The sequence below is a fragment of the Gorilla gorilla genome, chromosome 21, assembly GCF_029281585.2.
Source record: "Gorilla gorilla gorilla isolate KB3781 chromosome 21, NHGRI_mGorGor1-v2.1_pri, whole genome shotgun sequence".
In the NCBI taxonomy this organism is placed as follows: Eukaryota; Metazoa; Chordata; class Mammalia; order Primates; family Hominidae; genus Gorilla; species Gorilla gorilla.
Window position 1 is genome coordinate 14,758,041 of NC_073245.2, and position 18,369 is coordinate 14,776,409.

The 18,369-nt window shown below is 46.7% G+C and overlaps 1 protein-coding gene across 7 annotated transcripts in view; it reads right to left on the bottom strand.

Annotated features, from left to right (window-relative positions):
* Positions 1 to 1,088: 1,088 nt before the first annotated feature.
* Positions 1,089 to 18,369, bottom strand: part of SLC23A2 (solute carrier family 23 member 2) — a 151,153-nt gene continuing 133,872 nt past the window's right edge. For all 7 annotated transcript variants that reach the window (XM_004061773.5, XM_031004867.3, XM_031004866.3 and 4 more), the window contains 5 exons: positions 16,499 to 16,604; positions 11,513 to 11,642; positions 10,683 to 10,820; positions 8,024 to 8,119; positions 1,089 to 5,954 (listed from right to left, as the gene is read on the bottom strand). In XM_004061773.5, coding sequence (XP_004061821.1) covers positions 5,722 to 5,954; positions 8,024 to 8,119; positions 10,683 to 10,820; positions 11,513 to 11,642; positions 16,499 to 16,604 — 703 coding nt within the window. In that variant the 3' untranslated portion in view covers positions 1,089 to 5,721. The remainder of the gene's footprint in view (positions 5,955 to 8,023; positions 8,120 to 10,682; positions 10,821 to 11,512; positions 11,643 to 16,498; positions 16,605 to 18,369) is intronic.

An 18,369-nucleotide genomic window follows, 5' to 3' on the forward strand; every position in this document is an offset into this window, starting at 1 on the left:
ACCCAGTCTGAATACTCAGCCTGAAAGTGGGCATGGCTGGTGAGACCCTCTCTGGTCACCACTCCCAAAATGTCTTCCACCTCCAGATGTGTTACTGTAATAACAGACTCAGAATTTCACCCCCTAAGTCCAACATGGGCGCACTCTCTAACTTTTTGAGGCCTCTGAGACTTTACTTCCTCCTTCCACATCCTCGCAAGAGTCCTGCCCACATCTCTGGTTCTCTGGGAACGAGGACTGATTGTCCCTTTCCTGTAGCTTTCATTGATCAGTCTGCCAGGCACCTGACAATGATAACGCTCATGAACTTGTTGAATTGAATTTCTTATCCGTTGATTTCCTCCCCTAGGTGACAACTTTTAATTAATTACCATCGGCTTTCTGTACCTGAGGCTTCTGTATCCTTGGATTCAACCGAGGATTGAAAATAAAAAACAATAAAAACAACACAATAAAAATGCAAATATAGAAACAATACAGTATAACAAGTATTACATAGCCTTTATATTGTATTTGATATTATAAGTCCTCTAGAGATGATTTAAAGAACACAGGAAGATATGCATAGATTATATCCAAATCTATACACTACACCATATCCATGTACACATACACTACACCAAAATCCACTACACCATGTTATGTTTTTGAGACAGTCTTACTCTGTCACCTTGCCTGGGCTCCAGTGGTGCGAACATGGCTCACTGCAGTCTTGAACTCCTGGGCTCAAGCAATCCTCCCACCTCAGCCTCCTAAGTAGCTGGGACCACAGGCGTTCACCACCATGTGTGCCTAATTTTTTTTAGTGAAGGGACGGGGCCGGGGCCGGGGGGGGTGGTTTCACTATGTTGCCTAGGCTGGTCTCGAACTCCTGGCCTCAAGCGATTCTCCCGCCTTGGCCTCTCAAAGTGCTGAGATTACAGGGGTGAGCTGCTGTGCCTGACCCACTATGCCATTTTATATCAGGGACTTGAGTAGTCTCGGATTTTGGTATCCGAGGAGGTCTTGGAACCAATCACCCACAGATTCTGAGGGACGACTCTTTTCTTAAAGAGTAGCCCAAGAAGGAGGCACGTGAAGAGCAAAACTGTGTCCAGGAGAGCTTTTATTTGTACGGAACAGTTTTAAAAATACAGAATAAAATAGCTTTATCTCTACTATTATTCACAACATCTGGTCCAAATATTACATATTTTTAAAATACTTAAACGTTTAATGAAGCCATGTTAGAAAAACAATATGAAAATTCTTTTTAAAAACTCCATAAAAGAATTACACATCTCAAAAAACAACCCCACCCCAAATACCCTCGGTAATCAAAATAAAAATAAAAAACAAACAAAACCCCAGAAAGGTATATATAGCCAAAGTCAGTCACAAAAACTCAAGGAAAATATAGGCATCCCCACTGTTTTAAGAACAGTCAGAAATGTATTAAGGTGTCAAATGAAGATTGTTACTAACGAACAAAAAAGGAGAGTCATTTGAACTGTCAGTAAGATGGCAACGTGGGGAAGGGTGTCCTAAGTGCCTGGAAACACGCACAGCAATGCTAAGGACATGGGAGGGTAGAGTGATGCTGAAACACAGTCAACACCAACCAGAAAGGACGGGAATGTCTGTGAGGCTGCTGAAAAGAGACCCCCAACGCTAATGTGCCTTATGGGTCCATGGGCAGACGCTGAACGCTGGCAAAACCGGGTGGCCCTTCTTGCACTACTCGGGTTCTGACTGCAGGAGGGGCAGAGGGTGGTCGATGTCCTAGTCCCTGTGTCTAAAAAGTCATGAGGGGACAGAGTACAACAGGCAGCACGTTAAGTCCCTGGGCTCTTTTCCAAAGCCAAGAGGAGGCTCCCTGGAGAAGCGAGCTTTGCGAATGCTCAGGCCCGGAGCCGCACGCTAACGCGGCGTGCAGCAGGTGTGGCTGGGTGTGCACAGCTGGCGTCCAGCGACAGCCATGCCGGGCCTATGCCTATAGCGAGTGTACACCCCATGCACGGCCACCCCCCAGGATGCTGCTGCTTCTCTGGCCAGATGGGTTCTGGAATGAGGCTTCTGCTATTGCTCCATATTCACCTTCAATCTGGCCTGGCCACTCCCATGGCATCCGTATTACTGAAGATGAGACTTGCCAACTTTAAGTTGCTAGTACCAATATTTCAGCAGGGATATGAATGAAAGAAATAACAACTTAGCTCATGGTCATAAAATATACGTATGGGTAAATAAAGTATACACACATACTAGAGATTCATCAATGGAGAAATTCTATCATCACATGACATTGTCATGAAAATTATATCATTCCCTCCCTGGAAAACTGTGACTATTATCCTGGGTAGAAATGTTATTTTGCTATATGGAAATACTGCAATATTCATGCATAAACCAAGTTGTCATCATGAAAGTCAGTATTCTACAGTATAAAGCAAAACCTGTGTGCGAATTTGTTACCATGAAAATGGGAAACCATCAGGACCCATGATGCTTCATTCTGGCTGGCATGGTTAAAGCCACTTCTCTTGCCTTGATCAATCCCAAGAAACTAAAAGTTAGCATTTGAAATCCTCTTGAGGATTCTGAAAGTAAATGAATCTGTGAATCTACATTTAACTTCCTAATGAGAATGAAAATTGCTTACAAAGACTAGAGTCACTTCCCATTATTCTGTGAAGCAGGGGTGGGGGCCCCCCATCCCCCACTGTGAATATGGCATCACCTCCTGTCCGTATTCACACTGTCTACATTTCATGTTGGGATTGCCCACACAAATGCTTTCTTTCAGGGACCAGGCAGGTGACCTGGGAAGGTGGTGGGTAGGTGGTCTCTGTGGAAACTGGAGACTAACTGGCCTGCAAGGACATTCACATCCAAAATATTTTAGAACACTCTACAGGCAAAACAAAGTACGGGGTGGTGGTTCAAAGCCCCAGCAACGCAGGCCAATGATGTGAATGGGAAGTGTCATGACACAGACCGCGAGTGGCCACCGTGTCCCCCAATATCTCCCCTTCAGGTGTGTGCTTAAACCCAAGAAGCAGATGAATACATTCTTTTTCTTTCAATTACAAACTTTCATTCTGTAGCATATTTTCCAGTAGGAGAACCACTTCCTAAAATGGTGTGTGTGTGTGTGTGTGTGTGTGTGTGTTACATGTTCAAGTTTATTAGTCATTAGGGGACTCCAATCACTCAAGGCTGTGCAGAAAGTACCAGATTCAGCAGGGGCATCTAGTCAGGCTGCCCTCTTTGCTCCCCACCTCCTATCCCCTTACCCCTCCTCGGACAGAATTATCGGGTTGGCCACAGTGGAATAAGAAGAACAGGAAACTCTCATTCCAACAGGAGTTGAAAGGGTAGGGCTTCCTTCCCCGTGTGAAGGCCTACAGAGGGCACCCCACACGTTAGCGGAGTTGAATCCTCCTGATAAAACCAGGCCCAAGGAGGGGTTTCAGAAGGGAGTGGGTTTCTGGATGACTAGAGCAGACACCTTGAGTGTTATGCAGTGGAAGACGCCCAGTAAAGGTGAAGAGAAGGTGCCCCTGGATCACCAATGGCTTTCAGGCTTTCATTTGGATATTTGGTCTTTCTGCTCACCTGGAGAGCTAGAAGATTGCAAATCTCTGGGATGTTTAGCAGTTTTCCCCATTTTTCAGAGCAGAGAAACTGGAGATGTTGAGCAAAATCCAAACAGAAGGAACTGAGAGCAACTCAGTGCAGGAGGGCTGCCAGCCTCAAGAGTGTCCCAAGGCAAGAGGGATGGAAACCGCGAGCCAGTGTGCTTCTAAAGTATGCATCAAAGACACATTTAAAAAAACATACATAATTAGATGTAATTTAGCATCTAAGTTCTTTACTTAATCTGCAGTAAGTTTTTGGCAAAACAATGCAGTGGCTCCAAGGTGTTCTTGCCAGAATAAACCTTGAAGCCCCAAACTTCCCAGAGTGAAGGGGGCTACAGTGACATGGCAATGCTGCAAAGACAGCGCCGCAGCACTGGAGAGCTGAGCCAGCCTGGGGCCGAGGGGGACAGGAATGCACCGTGTGGACACCAGGCTGCCAAGAAGCATGCCCTGCCGCTGGAGACAGGAGACAGGCACCCACGCAGCTGACCAAAGCTCGACCAGGCCAACGGCCACTGAAGATACGCCACCTCATGAAGCGAGGGCACTGCTTCCTATCTCAGGCCTTTTCCTTCACTGGAAAACTTCAAACCAAACCAAGAGGAGTCATTTCTCAGGAAGAATTTAGTGTTATTAATTAGAACTCTCTTAAGTGAGAGGGAGCCTGTTGGCTGCTTTTCTTATCACCTTTGGCAACCACCCTCACCTGTAAAATCAAGATCGAACGGACGTGCAACGTGGCAACCCACAGGAAGTCTCCTTAAGCCAAGACTGCCAGAAGCGACTTGCAACAGAAGCCCGGCAAGCGGGACCGGCCGGCGGACAGACCGTTCCACGTGGCGGCTCTGCGTGTTACCTGCCCCAGCTTCCCTTCTTCACAAAACAAATTCACATGTAACTTGACCCATGGTTTCTGGGCTCTGGTCCAGTAGTCAGTTTTGATAAATAGATTAGGCATTACAGTATTTACACTTTCATGGTATCAAGCAATACAAAACACAACCACAACAATGGTTACTGGCCTTCAAAAGCCGTTACAACAAGCTTCCCTGATGGTGTCCACAGCTTTACAAATGCTGGTTCTTTTCTTGATGGGGGGAAGAGTGGGTGGGAGACAAGGAATAGGGATGCAAGGAAAGAGGGTCACATGGAGAACACTGATTTCCAAAATCTGCTATAGTCAGTAACATTAAATAGGAATAAAACCTTGTAATTATAGACGCGCGCGACAATAACATCCACATGACGGCAGAGCCAAGACGCCCATCAGCTTGTGTGACTGGTGCCTTGGGTGGCACTCTATACTCATCACACCGGCCAACAGTGATAAATGCCAGAGAGGGTGTCTCGGCCACTAGTGAAATGAAAAGAGGCCAGTGTGCACGTGCTGGCCCAGTCAGGGCCAGGGTGGCCAAGAGAAGGCGCAGCCGAGAATCAGATATTGGCTTCAGGGTCCTTTCCTTTTCCCTCCAATGCCCCAAACAGATGTTCATTCAACATCTGTGCAGGCCTTACCCATGGCCAGACCTGGGCACAGGGGAGCCACGCCACCGTTTTCAGGTCAACAGCCTCCTCCTCCAGGAGATCAGCGACAACAGAATCATACTGGGCCAGTCAGTCATGATAGCGCAGGCATACTAGTGCCCCTTGGTCAGAGGAGGTCTCCGCGGGCACAGACGAGGGTCAAATGACAAGGAAACAGGTCCAGGGGCTTCGGAGAGAGAGAGAAAGCCCCTGGACCCTGGAGGCGGCTTACAGGAAAGCCAGCCCTGGGTGGTGGGAGGGAACTGAGGCAAGGAATCGCTGCAGATTTTAAATGTCCACTCCAAAGGGAGGACTGGAACTTCAAATTTAGTGACCATGGCCAGCAATGGACACTCTCAAAGGGCAAGGAGTTAAGGGCTTAAATAAGGAGACAGGCGAGACACCGTATCAGGCACCATCACCCTCACAGCAGAAAAGTGATTCGCAGTCTGTCTTAGCTCTGGGGCGCAGAATGTAAATGTAGATATACAAACATGTATTTTACTTCTTGTTACCCAGCAAGGAACTACAGATACATGCCTCACTGCGGCCAGGCCACAGGGCACAGCAAAGGCTATCCCGTGGCCTGGGAGTCTTCGTCTGAACTCCGGCTGTTGTCGCTCTTCCTGAGGCCTTTCCACGTGTAGCCCACAAAGGTTGGGCTGATGGGTAAGTAGCTGAAGCATCTGTATTTTTTTATAATGTTCATGCCAAATGGCAAATTGTACGATTCCATGCCGTCGAGTGATTTGTTCCCTTTGCCCACACCCTTCTTCCATTTCCGGATTCCTCTTTCCTCTGGAGTACCTGTCACACATCCCAAGATAGAACAAAGGAATGCTTCGTTTAGCAGCTCTACTGAAAATGAAACTGTCGTCAAACACATACATACACACACACACACACACACACACACACGGTCCCACAGATCAAACCTGCCTAGATAGCAGCAAAGAATACTTGAGGAGGTGAAGGTGCTCAGCTATCCAGTGCCCAAACCAGAAGCCTAAGAAGCACTAACCCTTCCATGTCCCTCATTCCAGCAATCACCTAATGGCCTTCTGACCTCCCTATCCTTCTATGTGACCCACATTCTCAGTTTTCACTGTTAGGGTCCAGCTCAGGCCATGTTATTGCTTTCCTGGTTCATTCTATTGGTCTCCCAACTGGTTACCTAGTCTTCTGGCTCATCACCTCCTGCCCCAAGTCTGCTCAAAAACTACCTCTCTAGGCCAGGTGTGGTGGCTCACACCTGTAATCCAAGCACTTTGGGAGGCCGAGGTGAGAGGATCACATGAAGTCAGGAGTTCGAGACCAGCCTAGCCAACACGGTGAAATCCCGTCCCCACTCAAAATACAAAAATTAGCTGGGCGTGGTGGTGCATGCCTGTAATCTTAACTACTCAGGAGGTTGAGACAGGAGAATTGCTTGAACCCGAGAGGCAGAGACTGCAGTGAGCTGAGATCATGCCATTGCACTCTAGCCTGGGCAACAGAGCAAGACTCTGTCTTAAAAACTAAACAAAACAAAACAAAACAAACAACAAAACACACAAAACAAACTCTGTAAAATGTAAATCTGAGTCAAAAAAAAAACCTCTTTAAAATGCAAATCTGAGTTTGCAAAACAGGGCTGAATCTTTACTGTATCACACAATGCCTTCATCAACCAGTCACTGCACATTCACCCCCCATCTAGACAGACCCACACTTCATGCTGCTTTGCTCCATTTTAGCGTGTCTGGTGCTATGGGGGACACACAGGTCATGTACCTGTTGTGCTTCTGTGTGGATGAACATCCACCGGTTGGACACTCCTGGCCACTCTGCACCCTGACAGATGGGTCAGGGAGAAAGCTCTGAGCACACAGGGCTCAGCAAGGAAGCTCATGACTTTTTTTTATATCTAAGCTCTGCTCTCTCATCAGTATTTCAGAAATAAAGCTGACTTTAATTTCCATCAGCCTGACTGTTGCATCCCTCTCTCAATTCCCTCTGGCTTAGGAGAGAAAGAGAGTGGTCGTTATGGACTCTTAAATCCAGTGCCTTCCATCTATTCGTGTGTGTGATTCCTTCTGCCTTGGTTTCCCCAGCAATCTCTTGATCGAGGTTTTTAATTTTTTTTTGGAGATGGGTTGTTTAAAGGGGAAAATCTCAACAAAACCTTTGAGCCTAAGAATAAGTATCACCCTTCCTTGAAGGCAGGGAAATCTGCCAGTATGTCCATGGCAGCACTTTACAGTGGTCCACAGCAGCCACCACCAAGGCAGGACCCACATAACATCCTAGTCTGTCACCCCAAGCTCAGCACAGAATGTATCCATAAACAGGGATCATGGGTATTGGAGAGGCAGCTGCCTCCAGGCATCTCTTGTCAATGATCCTGGACCCCTGATCTCAGCCTTTGCCCATGGTCTTCTACTGCCTTCTGGTCTTAGTTGGCTGGAAGCCCACCTTAGGAACAACTCATTTAAGGGACAGTCTCCCCAAGCAGAAGTGCCACGGGCTGTGCCCACCTCTCTCAGATCAGATGAAACCCACACTGCAGGGCCTTTGGCACAGGCTGTGCAGGGGGGCAGGAGCCTGGCCTGTGCCCATCCCACTGCCATTTCACCACACGCAGTGAACTCAGCTGCTGTCTCCCAAAAGTCCTTCAGCACGAGAAATAAAATTAATCAGTTTATGTAGCAAAAAACTGATTCATACATGGAGGCTGGGAGTGCCATCGCAACTGTTTTAGAAAACAGTTATAACCAGTGATGGCTTTGAACTCATTTACTCTTCCCGCTTTCCATTTCTATTTGGCAAAAAAGTAACACATATGTAAAAAAAATAAAAAAAATAAAAAAAAAGTGTGTTTGATATATACCACGTACCTGGGATGGTGTTATCCAGGATAAAAGCCACACAGCCCCCTACAAACATAGCAGTTGTGAGAAGGACATTCAACACTTGATCGATTCCTGTTATCCCTAGAAAGAGAACACAGCCATAAAGGATCAGTGCCACAGCAGCGGTGAGCCTGCCCTTGACTTGGGAAGGGGCAATGGTGTGGGCAGAACTCCGCCAATCAAAGCAGGAAAGGAAAGTGTACATTTCTTAGTTGTGCACATGTAGATGAATTTTTGCCAGTAATGTTTTAAGCTACGATGAATACTTTCAACAATAATCCAAAGGTATCTCCATAAGGAGAATTCCCAACAGTGTTGCATAGAAGGTGAATGTAAGAGTGGTGTTTACCCTACAACGAACTGTGAAGCCACAGGGGTGTAGTCGGTGGATAAAAAAAATTCTAAATAAAAAAAATGGTAGTCATAAGGCTGAGAAAAAATTACAAAGTGAATAATAAGATGACAAAAATATTTCTGGCACCTGCAGTCATACAAGACTTTCCAGTGTCCTGGGTTATCGATTAGTGCTTAGCTGCTTTCAACCAGGGGCAACTGGATTTATAAAGGTGTCCTCCCATGAATATGACATATTAAATGTAAAAAACAGCAAGAATCTCATTTATCCACACACGTTCCATCCTGAAGATAGAACAATCCTCAACAGAAAATCACAGGCACTGGTGAGGATGTGGAGAAACAGAAACCCTCGTACATGGCTAATGGGATAGTAAAATGGTGCAGCCGCCATGAAAAAGTTTGGCAGTTCCTCAAAAGGTTAAAAATAGAATTACCACATGACCCAATTATTCCACTCTTAGGTATATACCCAGGAGAAATGAAAACAAGTACTCAAATATGGCCCACATTGATTATTCATGAATTACGTGTTTGTGAAATTGCCCATACACTAAAATGTATTTGTAAACCCAAAATGAATACCCTTGGTGCCTTCATGGGTATACAGAGCAGTGAAAAATCTGAGCCACGCCACACACATTCCTGGCTGATGTCAAATAAGCTGACGCTCTGCCTTGTTCTGGCCTCATCCTGTAAACAAGAGTCCTTTTTGCGGACTATGTAGTGCCATGTCTGTCATACCGTGTGCTTTCCGTTGGTGATCTCACTGTTTAAAATGTCCAAGTGGTGTGAAGTGCTCCCTGACGTTCCTACACATAAGGCGGCTATGGTGTGTGTTAAAGAAGATCCATCCAGGCATGAGCTGTGGCATTGCTGACTGTGTTTCCCCAGCAATGGTTCAGTATTTGCTAATACTGCTTGTGGCAACTCTATGAAACATAACTTCATGAATAATGAGAACTGATTGTACTTGCACATCAATATTCACAATAGCCAAAGGGCGGAAACAACCCAAATGTCCATCAATGGATGAATCGATAAACAATTTATGGTATATACACACAATAGAACATTATCTAGTCATAAAAAAGGAATGAGGCCGGGCACAGTGGCTCACGCCTGTAATCCCAACACTTTGGGAGGCCAATGCAGGTGGATCACTTGAGGTTAGGAGTTCAAGACTAGCCTGGCCAACATGGTGAAACCCCGTCTCCACTAAAAATACAAAAATTGACCAGGTGTGGTGGTGGGTGCCTATTATCCCAGCTACTTGGGAGGCTGAGGCATGAGAATCGCTTGAACCCAGGAGGCGGAGGTTGCAGTGAGCTGAGATCATGCCCAGGCCTGCACTCCAGCCTGAGCGACAAAGCAAGACTCCATCTCAAAAAAAGGAATGAAGTACTGCTACATGCTACAACATGGATGAATCTTGAAAATATGCTAAGTGAAGGAAGCCAGATACGAAAAGCCACATATTATGACTCTATTTATACCTAGAATAGACCGTGAATCCATAGAAACAGAAAGCACACCGGTGGCTGCCAGCGGGTGGGAGCAGGCGGTGATGGGGATTTACTGCTTAATGAGTTTGGGGTTTTATTTTGGGGTACTGAAATGTTTTGGAAACTGGACAGGGGTGATGGGTGCACAACACTGTACTAGATGCCACTGAACTGCTTAAAGTAGTTAATTTTGTTATGTGAATTTCAACCACAAAAAATATATGTATAAACAAACACTCCTCAATTCTGCACTGGCTAAGATATTACCAGTAGCAATGGCTGTGTCTTGAGACGGTTCTTCCTTTCTACATTCCTCAGGACACTGCAGTGTTAAAACAAAAGGAGGAGTTAAAAAGGTTAATCTTGAATGCACAAGCCACGTGATTTTGCTCTGAGGAGTTAATAGGATAGACATCAAATAGTAGAATAACGTGTTCAAAGTCTATGAAGTTGAGTTTCAAAAAAAATATTATCTTAATGGAGCATTAGTCTATTAAGATAGACTAATGAAATCAAAAGGATTTAGAGAGAGGCATTCTCCCAAAGGAGAGGGTCCCAGTGAAAAGGAGACCTTAGCATCCATGACTGTTATGTGTACACGCCAGCAGGAAGCCCACAGCGCTTCCACATAAGTACTGAAAAGTGAGATTCAAGAGAGATCCACAGACGCATCTGCACCACAGCTCCTGGAGGCCCAAAGTCCTCTCCAATGGGCAAAGAGCTGCGTGTGGACTGGCGGCTGTGGTTCCAGCTCCCACTCCAAGATGTAAAGCCCATTTCCTCACCTGTGACCAGAGGGTTCTGTCTGAGGTAACTTGGAAGGACGAGCCCAAAGAAGATCGAAAATCCAAGCACGAAGAGGTTCCGGGAAGAATTTAAATCAATGAACTGCAGGTTAGAGAGGCCGACAGCTGTGATCATTCCTGGAGAAAAACAAACCAGACCACAAGCTCCAGCACCACTACAGCGGGGACAGCTCAAGGCAGGTGAGGGCAGGCTCCCTGGCACCCCTTCTCTGTCCAGCAGAAACCAATGAGACCAGTGCAGGGACAGGAAGGGGGACGTGTGGGGTCAGACTGTAGCCACCCTGGGCTCTGAGCCAAATGACCCTCGGCCTAAGCGCTATTTGGGCTCATACGGGAGCATAAACACCATGTGGCATTTTGTTTGTCAAATAGAAAACTAAGGACATTGGTTCTCTCTCTACACAAACATTTTGATTAAACAAGGAGACCTACCTAAATATCTGGTGCATGTCTCTGGTTATTACAGCTAAATGGTGCAGAGATCAAACCCAGAGTCCCACTGTCAAAATGGTCAGTTTTAAGTAGCCCATTCAGAGGGATGGTATTTGAGTTAAATTGGTCAGAAATACTAAAGAGATTAAATTTAATCTAAATGTTCATAGCACAATTACATCTTATTGTTGGTTCCATATTTAATATAAATTCAACTCAGAGAGTGATAAAAGTTTTCATTTTTTGACGGCATATCCTTTGTATTTTAAAATAGAAATTTATCGTTACCTTCTTACTGAAGGGAGTCAGCAAAAACACCATGATCCCTATTAAAAATTCGGAAAAGTAAAGGAAAAAGCCAGAGAGGGGAGTCTTACCAAAGAGCGTGCAGAACAGGGCTCCCAGCACAGGATCCGGAAGGGACGCAAAGAGGGCGCTGAACTTCCCGATCATGCCCAGAGCGAGCATGAGGGCTGCTCCGCACTGTATCACGCGGCGGCTGCCGACCTGCAGAACACACAGGAGACTGGGAAACAGGGACTCATCTCCATGCAAAATCACCATAAGTTACTACAGAACACACAGCAGAGATACCCATGGCCTGGCTCGCTACCTTCACCTCCTCATCAGCCCACTCTTCTCACCTCCACTGTGGGGACCCTGAGGGCCGCCCTCTGCATCTCCAAGCCTTGGTGACATTCCCTGCACTCAGGCCTCAGGGCTCTACTGCCCTGGCACAGTCATGGGTTGGGATGGCCGTCTGTGTCTCAAATGCAAAGGCCACACTTTGCCCCTGCCTATCCCCTGGGTTCCCGGCACCACATGTCACCAAGGCAATTTTCCCCAAAGTGCTTCAGCCTCAATGCCAACTTCCCCACACCGGAAATCAGACCAAACCCCCAGACATGTCTGGAACCTCCTCTCCTCATGGCACCCTTCCCGTGAGAGGTGGAAAAGAGAAGCGGCCATGGATGCGGACATCTGGAGCCTGACTGTGGGCTCTTCTCCTGGCCCACGTCCGACTGTATGGTCGGGCCGACCCGTAGCCTGTAGAGTCTCAGGATCTTCATCTCAGTCACGCACAAGCCTCGTGGTTTTGTTTTGAGGATTAAATGGGACCTGCATAAAACTGCCTGAATGGTAGCTGGCACGCACTGAGCCATCTGAGAGCCGCCCACATGGGCCTACTGCCACTGGCCTTTCCTGCCCCCATTCCATGGGGCCACGGGGTCACCTTTCTAACACATGAAATTGGGGAGGCTGGTCCCCTGCTTGCATCCTCTGGTACTCATGAAATAAAGCTCACTTCTCAGGCTCTTTCCAAGCACACCAGGCAGGCCTGGGCCTGTCTACCTGGACACCCTTCCCTGTGGTTCCCTCCTAGCCAGATCCTAGATGCATCCTTTTAAACATCACCCAAATGCTCCTCTGAAAAGCATCCCAACTCCAGGACTATTCCCCCATTATAGGCTCTCATAGCACCATGTAGGGCATATCTGCTACTCCTGATCTCTGCCTCCCAGCAGCTTCTGTCTAGCCTGCTGTCACCGGTCATGGGTTGGGATGGCCCTCTGTGTCTCAACGCAAAGGCCACACTTTGCCCCTGCCTATCCCCTGGGTTCCCAGCACCACACGTGAGAGGTGGCGCTGGCATCAGGCTCAGGAATCCTGCACTGTGGGCCCCTACTCTGTGCTGCCTCTTGCAGGAAAACACCCTAAGGATGTAAACTGGGTAAAGGAGGTTCCAGAGTGTTTGGGGGAGTATCCACAAGGATTTATGTATGACCCCGGTGAGGAGAAGAGGGTTGCTTCCATTTTAATTAAGTAAAATGAGACAAAATTTTAAATGCAATTCCTCACATACACTGGCCACATCTCAAGTGCCCACCAGGCACACGTGGCTGGTGCAGCTGTGTGTGACATGTTGACCACTGCACAGAACCCTCAAAGGACCAGGGTCAGCCGGTTAAGCATCAGAGCCTGATCTGAGGCTGTGCACATGAGAGATGGCTGCCTAGCTGGACTCAGTCACTGTCTCACTGTCCCTAGCCTGCCCCTCCCCACACCATAGACGGCAGGGAAGCAATGGAAAAGATCACTCAAACTGACAAATCAAGCAAAAGTGACTCATGCTTGGCTGTTACTATGGAATAAGGAAGGCTTTCATTTACTAATGGCCCTATCTTCAGCAAACATTTTCAAGGAACTAAGTAATTATTTGATCAAGCTTGTGACTTGTTAGACTGGGACAGGTGAATGCAAAGATGAATAAGTCACAAGCTTGATCAAATAATCTCACCGCTATGCTGTTCTGCTGTTGGGGGAGCCCAGCAGCAGGGAAGAGAAAATCTGAAGAGTTGGGGAGGGTTGTTGGAGATGGTCCTGAGGGGTGAGTAAGAGTTCGCTAGTGGAAGAGCATCCAGGCAGAGGAAACAGCCTATGCAAAGACTCCTGGCAGGGTCGGGCAGGCCTGTTAGGTATGAGGGGCCAAACTGGCCCCAGGGATACCTGAAACTAAATCTGGTATCAAAGTGACATCCAGAAGACTGATCTGCCTTTGATGCTGTCAACAATATATGCAGCAACTAAGCCATTCTTCTGTTCAATGAATAGTGACCAAGTACCTATTATGTTTTATTCTAACTACCAGAGATAGAGCCCTAAAATCCCAGCCCTCCCGGTGCTTCCCCAGGACCTTTGCTTCCCTTCTCACAGGGTCCATTCCCTGGAGTCTCCTTGGCACCTCCCTCCTGAACTGTGGCTCTGCCTCTAGGACCTTGGTAAAATAGACCCTGGGTTTCTGGATTTACAAAGTCTTCAACGGTGGTACAGAATGCAGCAAGGAGAAATGACCTTCCTCTAGACACCAACAAAGAGATTTGACGGCCAGTGAGATAGTACTTGCTCTGTTCCTAGAAATAAACTAAGGGGTAAATAGCAATAATGATAATAACGATAATGATGGACCTTGCTGGTCCAGGTAGGGAGGCACTCAGGTGCCATCATTCCTTCATGCAGTATAGATATTTATGAAGCACCCGCTCTGCCAGGCTACTGTTCTAGGCACTTGGGATACATCAGCTCATTAAAAAGTGTTGGCAAGGTAACCTGTCAGAGTAAGCTAGCACCATTCGAATTTTAATAAAAGGAATGATTTCCCAAACTACCTTGGTGGTCATGTTATATGATGATGTGTTTTAAAGGGGTGCAGAAGGAGGAGGCTTGTTAAACCATCTTCCCCTAAGATTCCCTTCATCTACAACAATTTTACGCCTACAGTCGTCCCTAGGGAACCCTGAATTAGTTCCAGGACCGCCACTCTCCCCGCCTCAGATACCAACAACCACAGATGCTAAACTCCCTGATATAAAATGGTGTAGTATTTGCATGTAGCCTACACACATCCTCCAATTTACTTTATTTTATTTATATATTATTTTTTAAATTTTTTTTTTGGAGTCAGAGTCTCGCTCTGTCACCCAGGCTGGAGTGCAGTGGCATGATCTCAGCTCACTGCAACCTCTGCCTCCTGGGTTCAAGTGACTCTCCTGCCTCAGCTTCCCAAGTGGCTGGGACTATGGGCACCAGCCACCAAGCCTGGCTAATTTTTGTGTTTTTAGTGGAGACAGGGGTTCAACATGTTGGCCAGGCTGGTCTCGAACTCCTGACCTCAGGTGATCTGCCCACCTCGGCCTCCAAAACTGCTGGGATTACAGGTGTGAGCCACCGTACCCAGCCAATATCCTCCCATATACTTTAAATCATCTCGACATTACTTACAATCCTTAATACAACGTAATTGCTCTGTAAATCGTTGTCCGACTGCATTGTTCAGAGAATAATGACAACAAAAAGTTTGTACATGCTCACCCAGAACAGTACAGAAACAAACAATATTAGTTCAGAAACAATATTTTTGAAATGAAGTTGGTAGAACCCACAGATACAGAGGGCCGGCTATCTTATTTGGGATTTGGGATTAGTATATGCCTGCAAGCTCATGGCAGCAAACTGGCTGAAGAGTGCATGGCTTAGGCCCCATTCTGTGCCCACGAGATCCTTCCCTCATCTCCCTGTGCTCAGCACTGGCTTCTCACCATGGGTAGCAAAAGGACCCCCAGGATGGCGCTAGAGGAAGCGCCCCTCAGACAACCTTCCTTCACATCCCCCATACAGGGAGCAACAGGCAGATGGGGCCATTGGCACACCTCAGGCTGAGCTCTGGCAGGGCCCTGCCAACCTGGGGAAACCAACAAACAAACCAGGCATGTGTGTGCCTGCCTGGCAGCTCCCTCTCACCTGGATTTGCAATCAAGGTTAACCAAACTTAGTATCTGGTTTCTCTTTATCTGATTATAGAATCTTACATGGCAAGGGAGAGCTCTTTTGAAATCCCCTCCTCCCTCCCAATTTGACAGAGGTCAACCAGTTCTAGAAGGTTTCCGGGCTCGCCCCAAGTCCTCAGTGAGGGAGACCTGTGAGACGTAGGCCATCGAGGATGGTGAACCAATTTTCATGGTCTTAGTTTCACAACATACCATGGCCAATGGTGGGTCATCTCTTAATTTAAAACTAGTGACACCTCCCAGTTGGGATCCCATTTCTACCTTTTGCCCAGCCCCCCATGGTCTATTCTCATCACTGCAGTCAAAGCGATCCCTAAAAAAAAAAAAAAGAAATCTGACCAAGCTGCTCCCTGCAGCACTCCCTTCCACTCAGGCAGTCTGTGGCTGCCTACCTACCTGCCTGCCTGTGTAACCTGGTCCCCAGTTACCCGGCAGACCCCACCTGCTCTGACTTCCCGACCCGCACTGGCCTCCTTGCTGACCTTCCACTTCCAGGATAGGGCTCGGCCCTGGCCACACCCTGGCCTGGAACGCTCTCCCCCAGGTTATTTGCAGGCTCCCTCCCTCCACCCTTCAGGTCTGTGTTCAGCTCACCTGATCACCCTCTCCCCAAGCTTCCTGTCCCATGTTTCCCCCGGTACTTGTCACTGGCTGACATAATGCATCATTTACGGACTTAGTATGCTGACTGTTGATGGCTAGAATGTAAACTCCACTTTTTAATTCACTGATGTATCCCAAGTGCCTTGAACAGTGGCCTGGCAGAGTCGGTGCTTTATAAATATCTATACTGCATGATGGAACGACAGCACTGAGTGCCTCCCTACCCAGACCAGCAAGAGAAGAGAGACTTCCAAACAGGCATTATAAACACTTAAAAAAAAAAAAAAAAAAGAGGAGAGAAGTAATTTTTTAGAATCAGAGGCCCGCCCATTTGGAACTTGCAGTGGCCAGACCGATCAATGAAATGGACCAAAGCTTAGAAGCCCAATCATTTAATTAGAAAACTCTGTGTACCTTTGTAATTCCCAAAACTCCAATGTTGGGACTGGATGAAGTAGAGCCATTCCCAGTACCAAATATGCCATCAAGAACACAGGAGAGGCCTTCCACGAAAATTCCCCTAAGATGTAAAGGCATGGAGGAAAGAAAATCATTCAATGGGATAATGCATTCACTCTGAAATAGCCTCTACACATCTACAATCCAAAAATGTGGTCCAGAGCCTGCAGCTTCCACATCTCCTGGGAGGGCGATGAAAAATACAATCTCAGACCCCATCCCAGACCTGCTGAAGCAGAAAAGAATCTGCATTTTTTTTTTTCTTTTTTTAGAGAGTGTCTCACTCCGTCACCTAGACTGGAATGCAGTGACGCGATCTTGGCTCACTGCAACCTCCACCTCCTGGGTTCAAGAGATTCTCCAGCCTCCCGAGTAGCTGGGATTACAGGTTTGCACCACCATGCCTGGCTAATTTTTGTATTTTTAGTAGAGACGGGGTTTCACCATGTGGCCAGGCTGGTGTGGAATTCCTGACCGCAGGGTGATCCGCCTGCCTCAGCCTCCCAAAATGTTGGGATTACAGGCGTGAGCCACGGCGCCCGGCCAGAATCTGCATTTTAACAGAACCCCCAAAGCTCACTCCATTTTGGGAAGCACATCTCTAAATCACACGTTAGATTTGAGTGTTTTTAAATCACTGCAAATGAAAGCAAAGGATTTTAGCCAGAAAATAAAGCCATTTGTTGGGGTATAAGACAAACATGGGCCGTCTATGGAAATAAAACATTGATGTGATCCTTTACTCTTAAAATCCAGTTTCATCAGGAAGGAAATGTTTTATAATTTCATAAGTACTGACACTTTTAAACATACTGATATACAGGTATTAATCATGTGCAGCAGCTCCATTAGAGAAAGATGGGGACATCAGGTACCAGAGCCAAGGCCCAGTCCATTAATCTCATCACACACAGTCCCTTCTGGGGTTACAGAGCTGGCTGGAGAACAGGAGGGGATCTGGGCTGTTTTCTTTTCTCTGCAGACTCCTCAGGGGCAATCATCTGACAACTTCTAAAAGCTAATCATGAACGCCATAGTTCATAAGCCCTAGATCCCACAGATTTCATTCATTTCTGCTATTCCTGTCCCTATTTATATAAACTGTAACTGTGCATAGATTACACAGTGCTTACCCTTGGGGACAATTGGAACGTATCTAATTGACAGACCTGGGGCATACTGCCTGCTGCTAAGGTTTCCACTACAGGGGAGAGAAAACGGTATCCTTGTGCTTTCTCTCTGTCCGACTGTGGCAGCCAAGATTGGGTGGGGAAACAGGGAAAAAAACAGGTAATTTTTGCAATGTAGAAATAGCACTGTATAGCCAAGTATGGTGGTGCACACCTGCAGTCTCAGCTACTCAAGGTGCTGAGGTGGGAGGATTGCTTGAGCCCAGGAATTCAAGGGTGTGGTGCATTATGATTGTGCCTCTGAACAGCCACTGCACTGTAGCCTGGGCAACACGGTGAGACCCTGGGTCTTTTTTAATTAAAAAAAACAAAACAAAACAAAAAAAACCTGTAAGCAGTGAAGAGCTTGTTTTGCTGGGAAGAAAAATTTCAGTTTGTGTAAAAAAAAAAAAAAAAAAAAAAAAGAACAGTTGGAAAAGCAAGATAACAGAAAATCAAAGTAGCACTCTCTCTCTCTCTCTCTCTCTCTCTCTCTCTATATATATATATATATAGACAGAGCTACTTTGATTTTATCTATCTAATCTCCAAATGACACACACACACCCCCCCCAAAAAAAGCAAAGAACAAGTGCAGTGCTTGGCATGTGGTTTTTGAATTTAAGGCTTACAGTGATTTCGCAGAGAGTGTGTTAT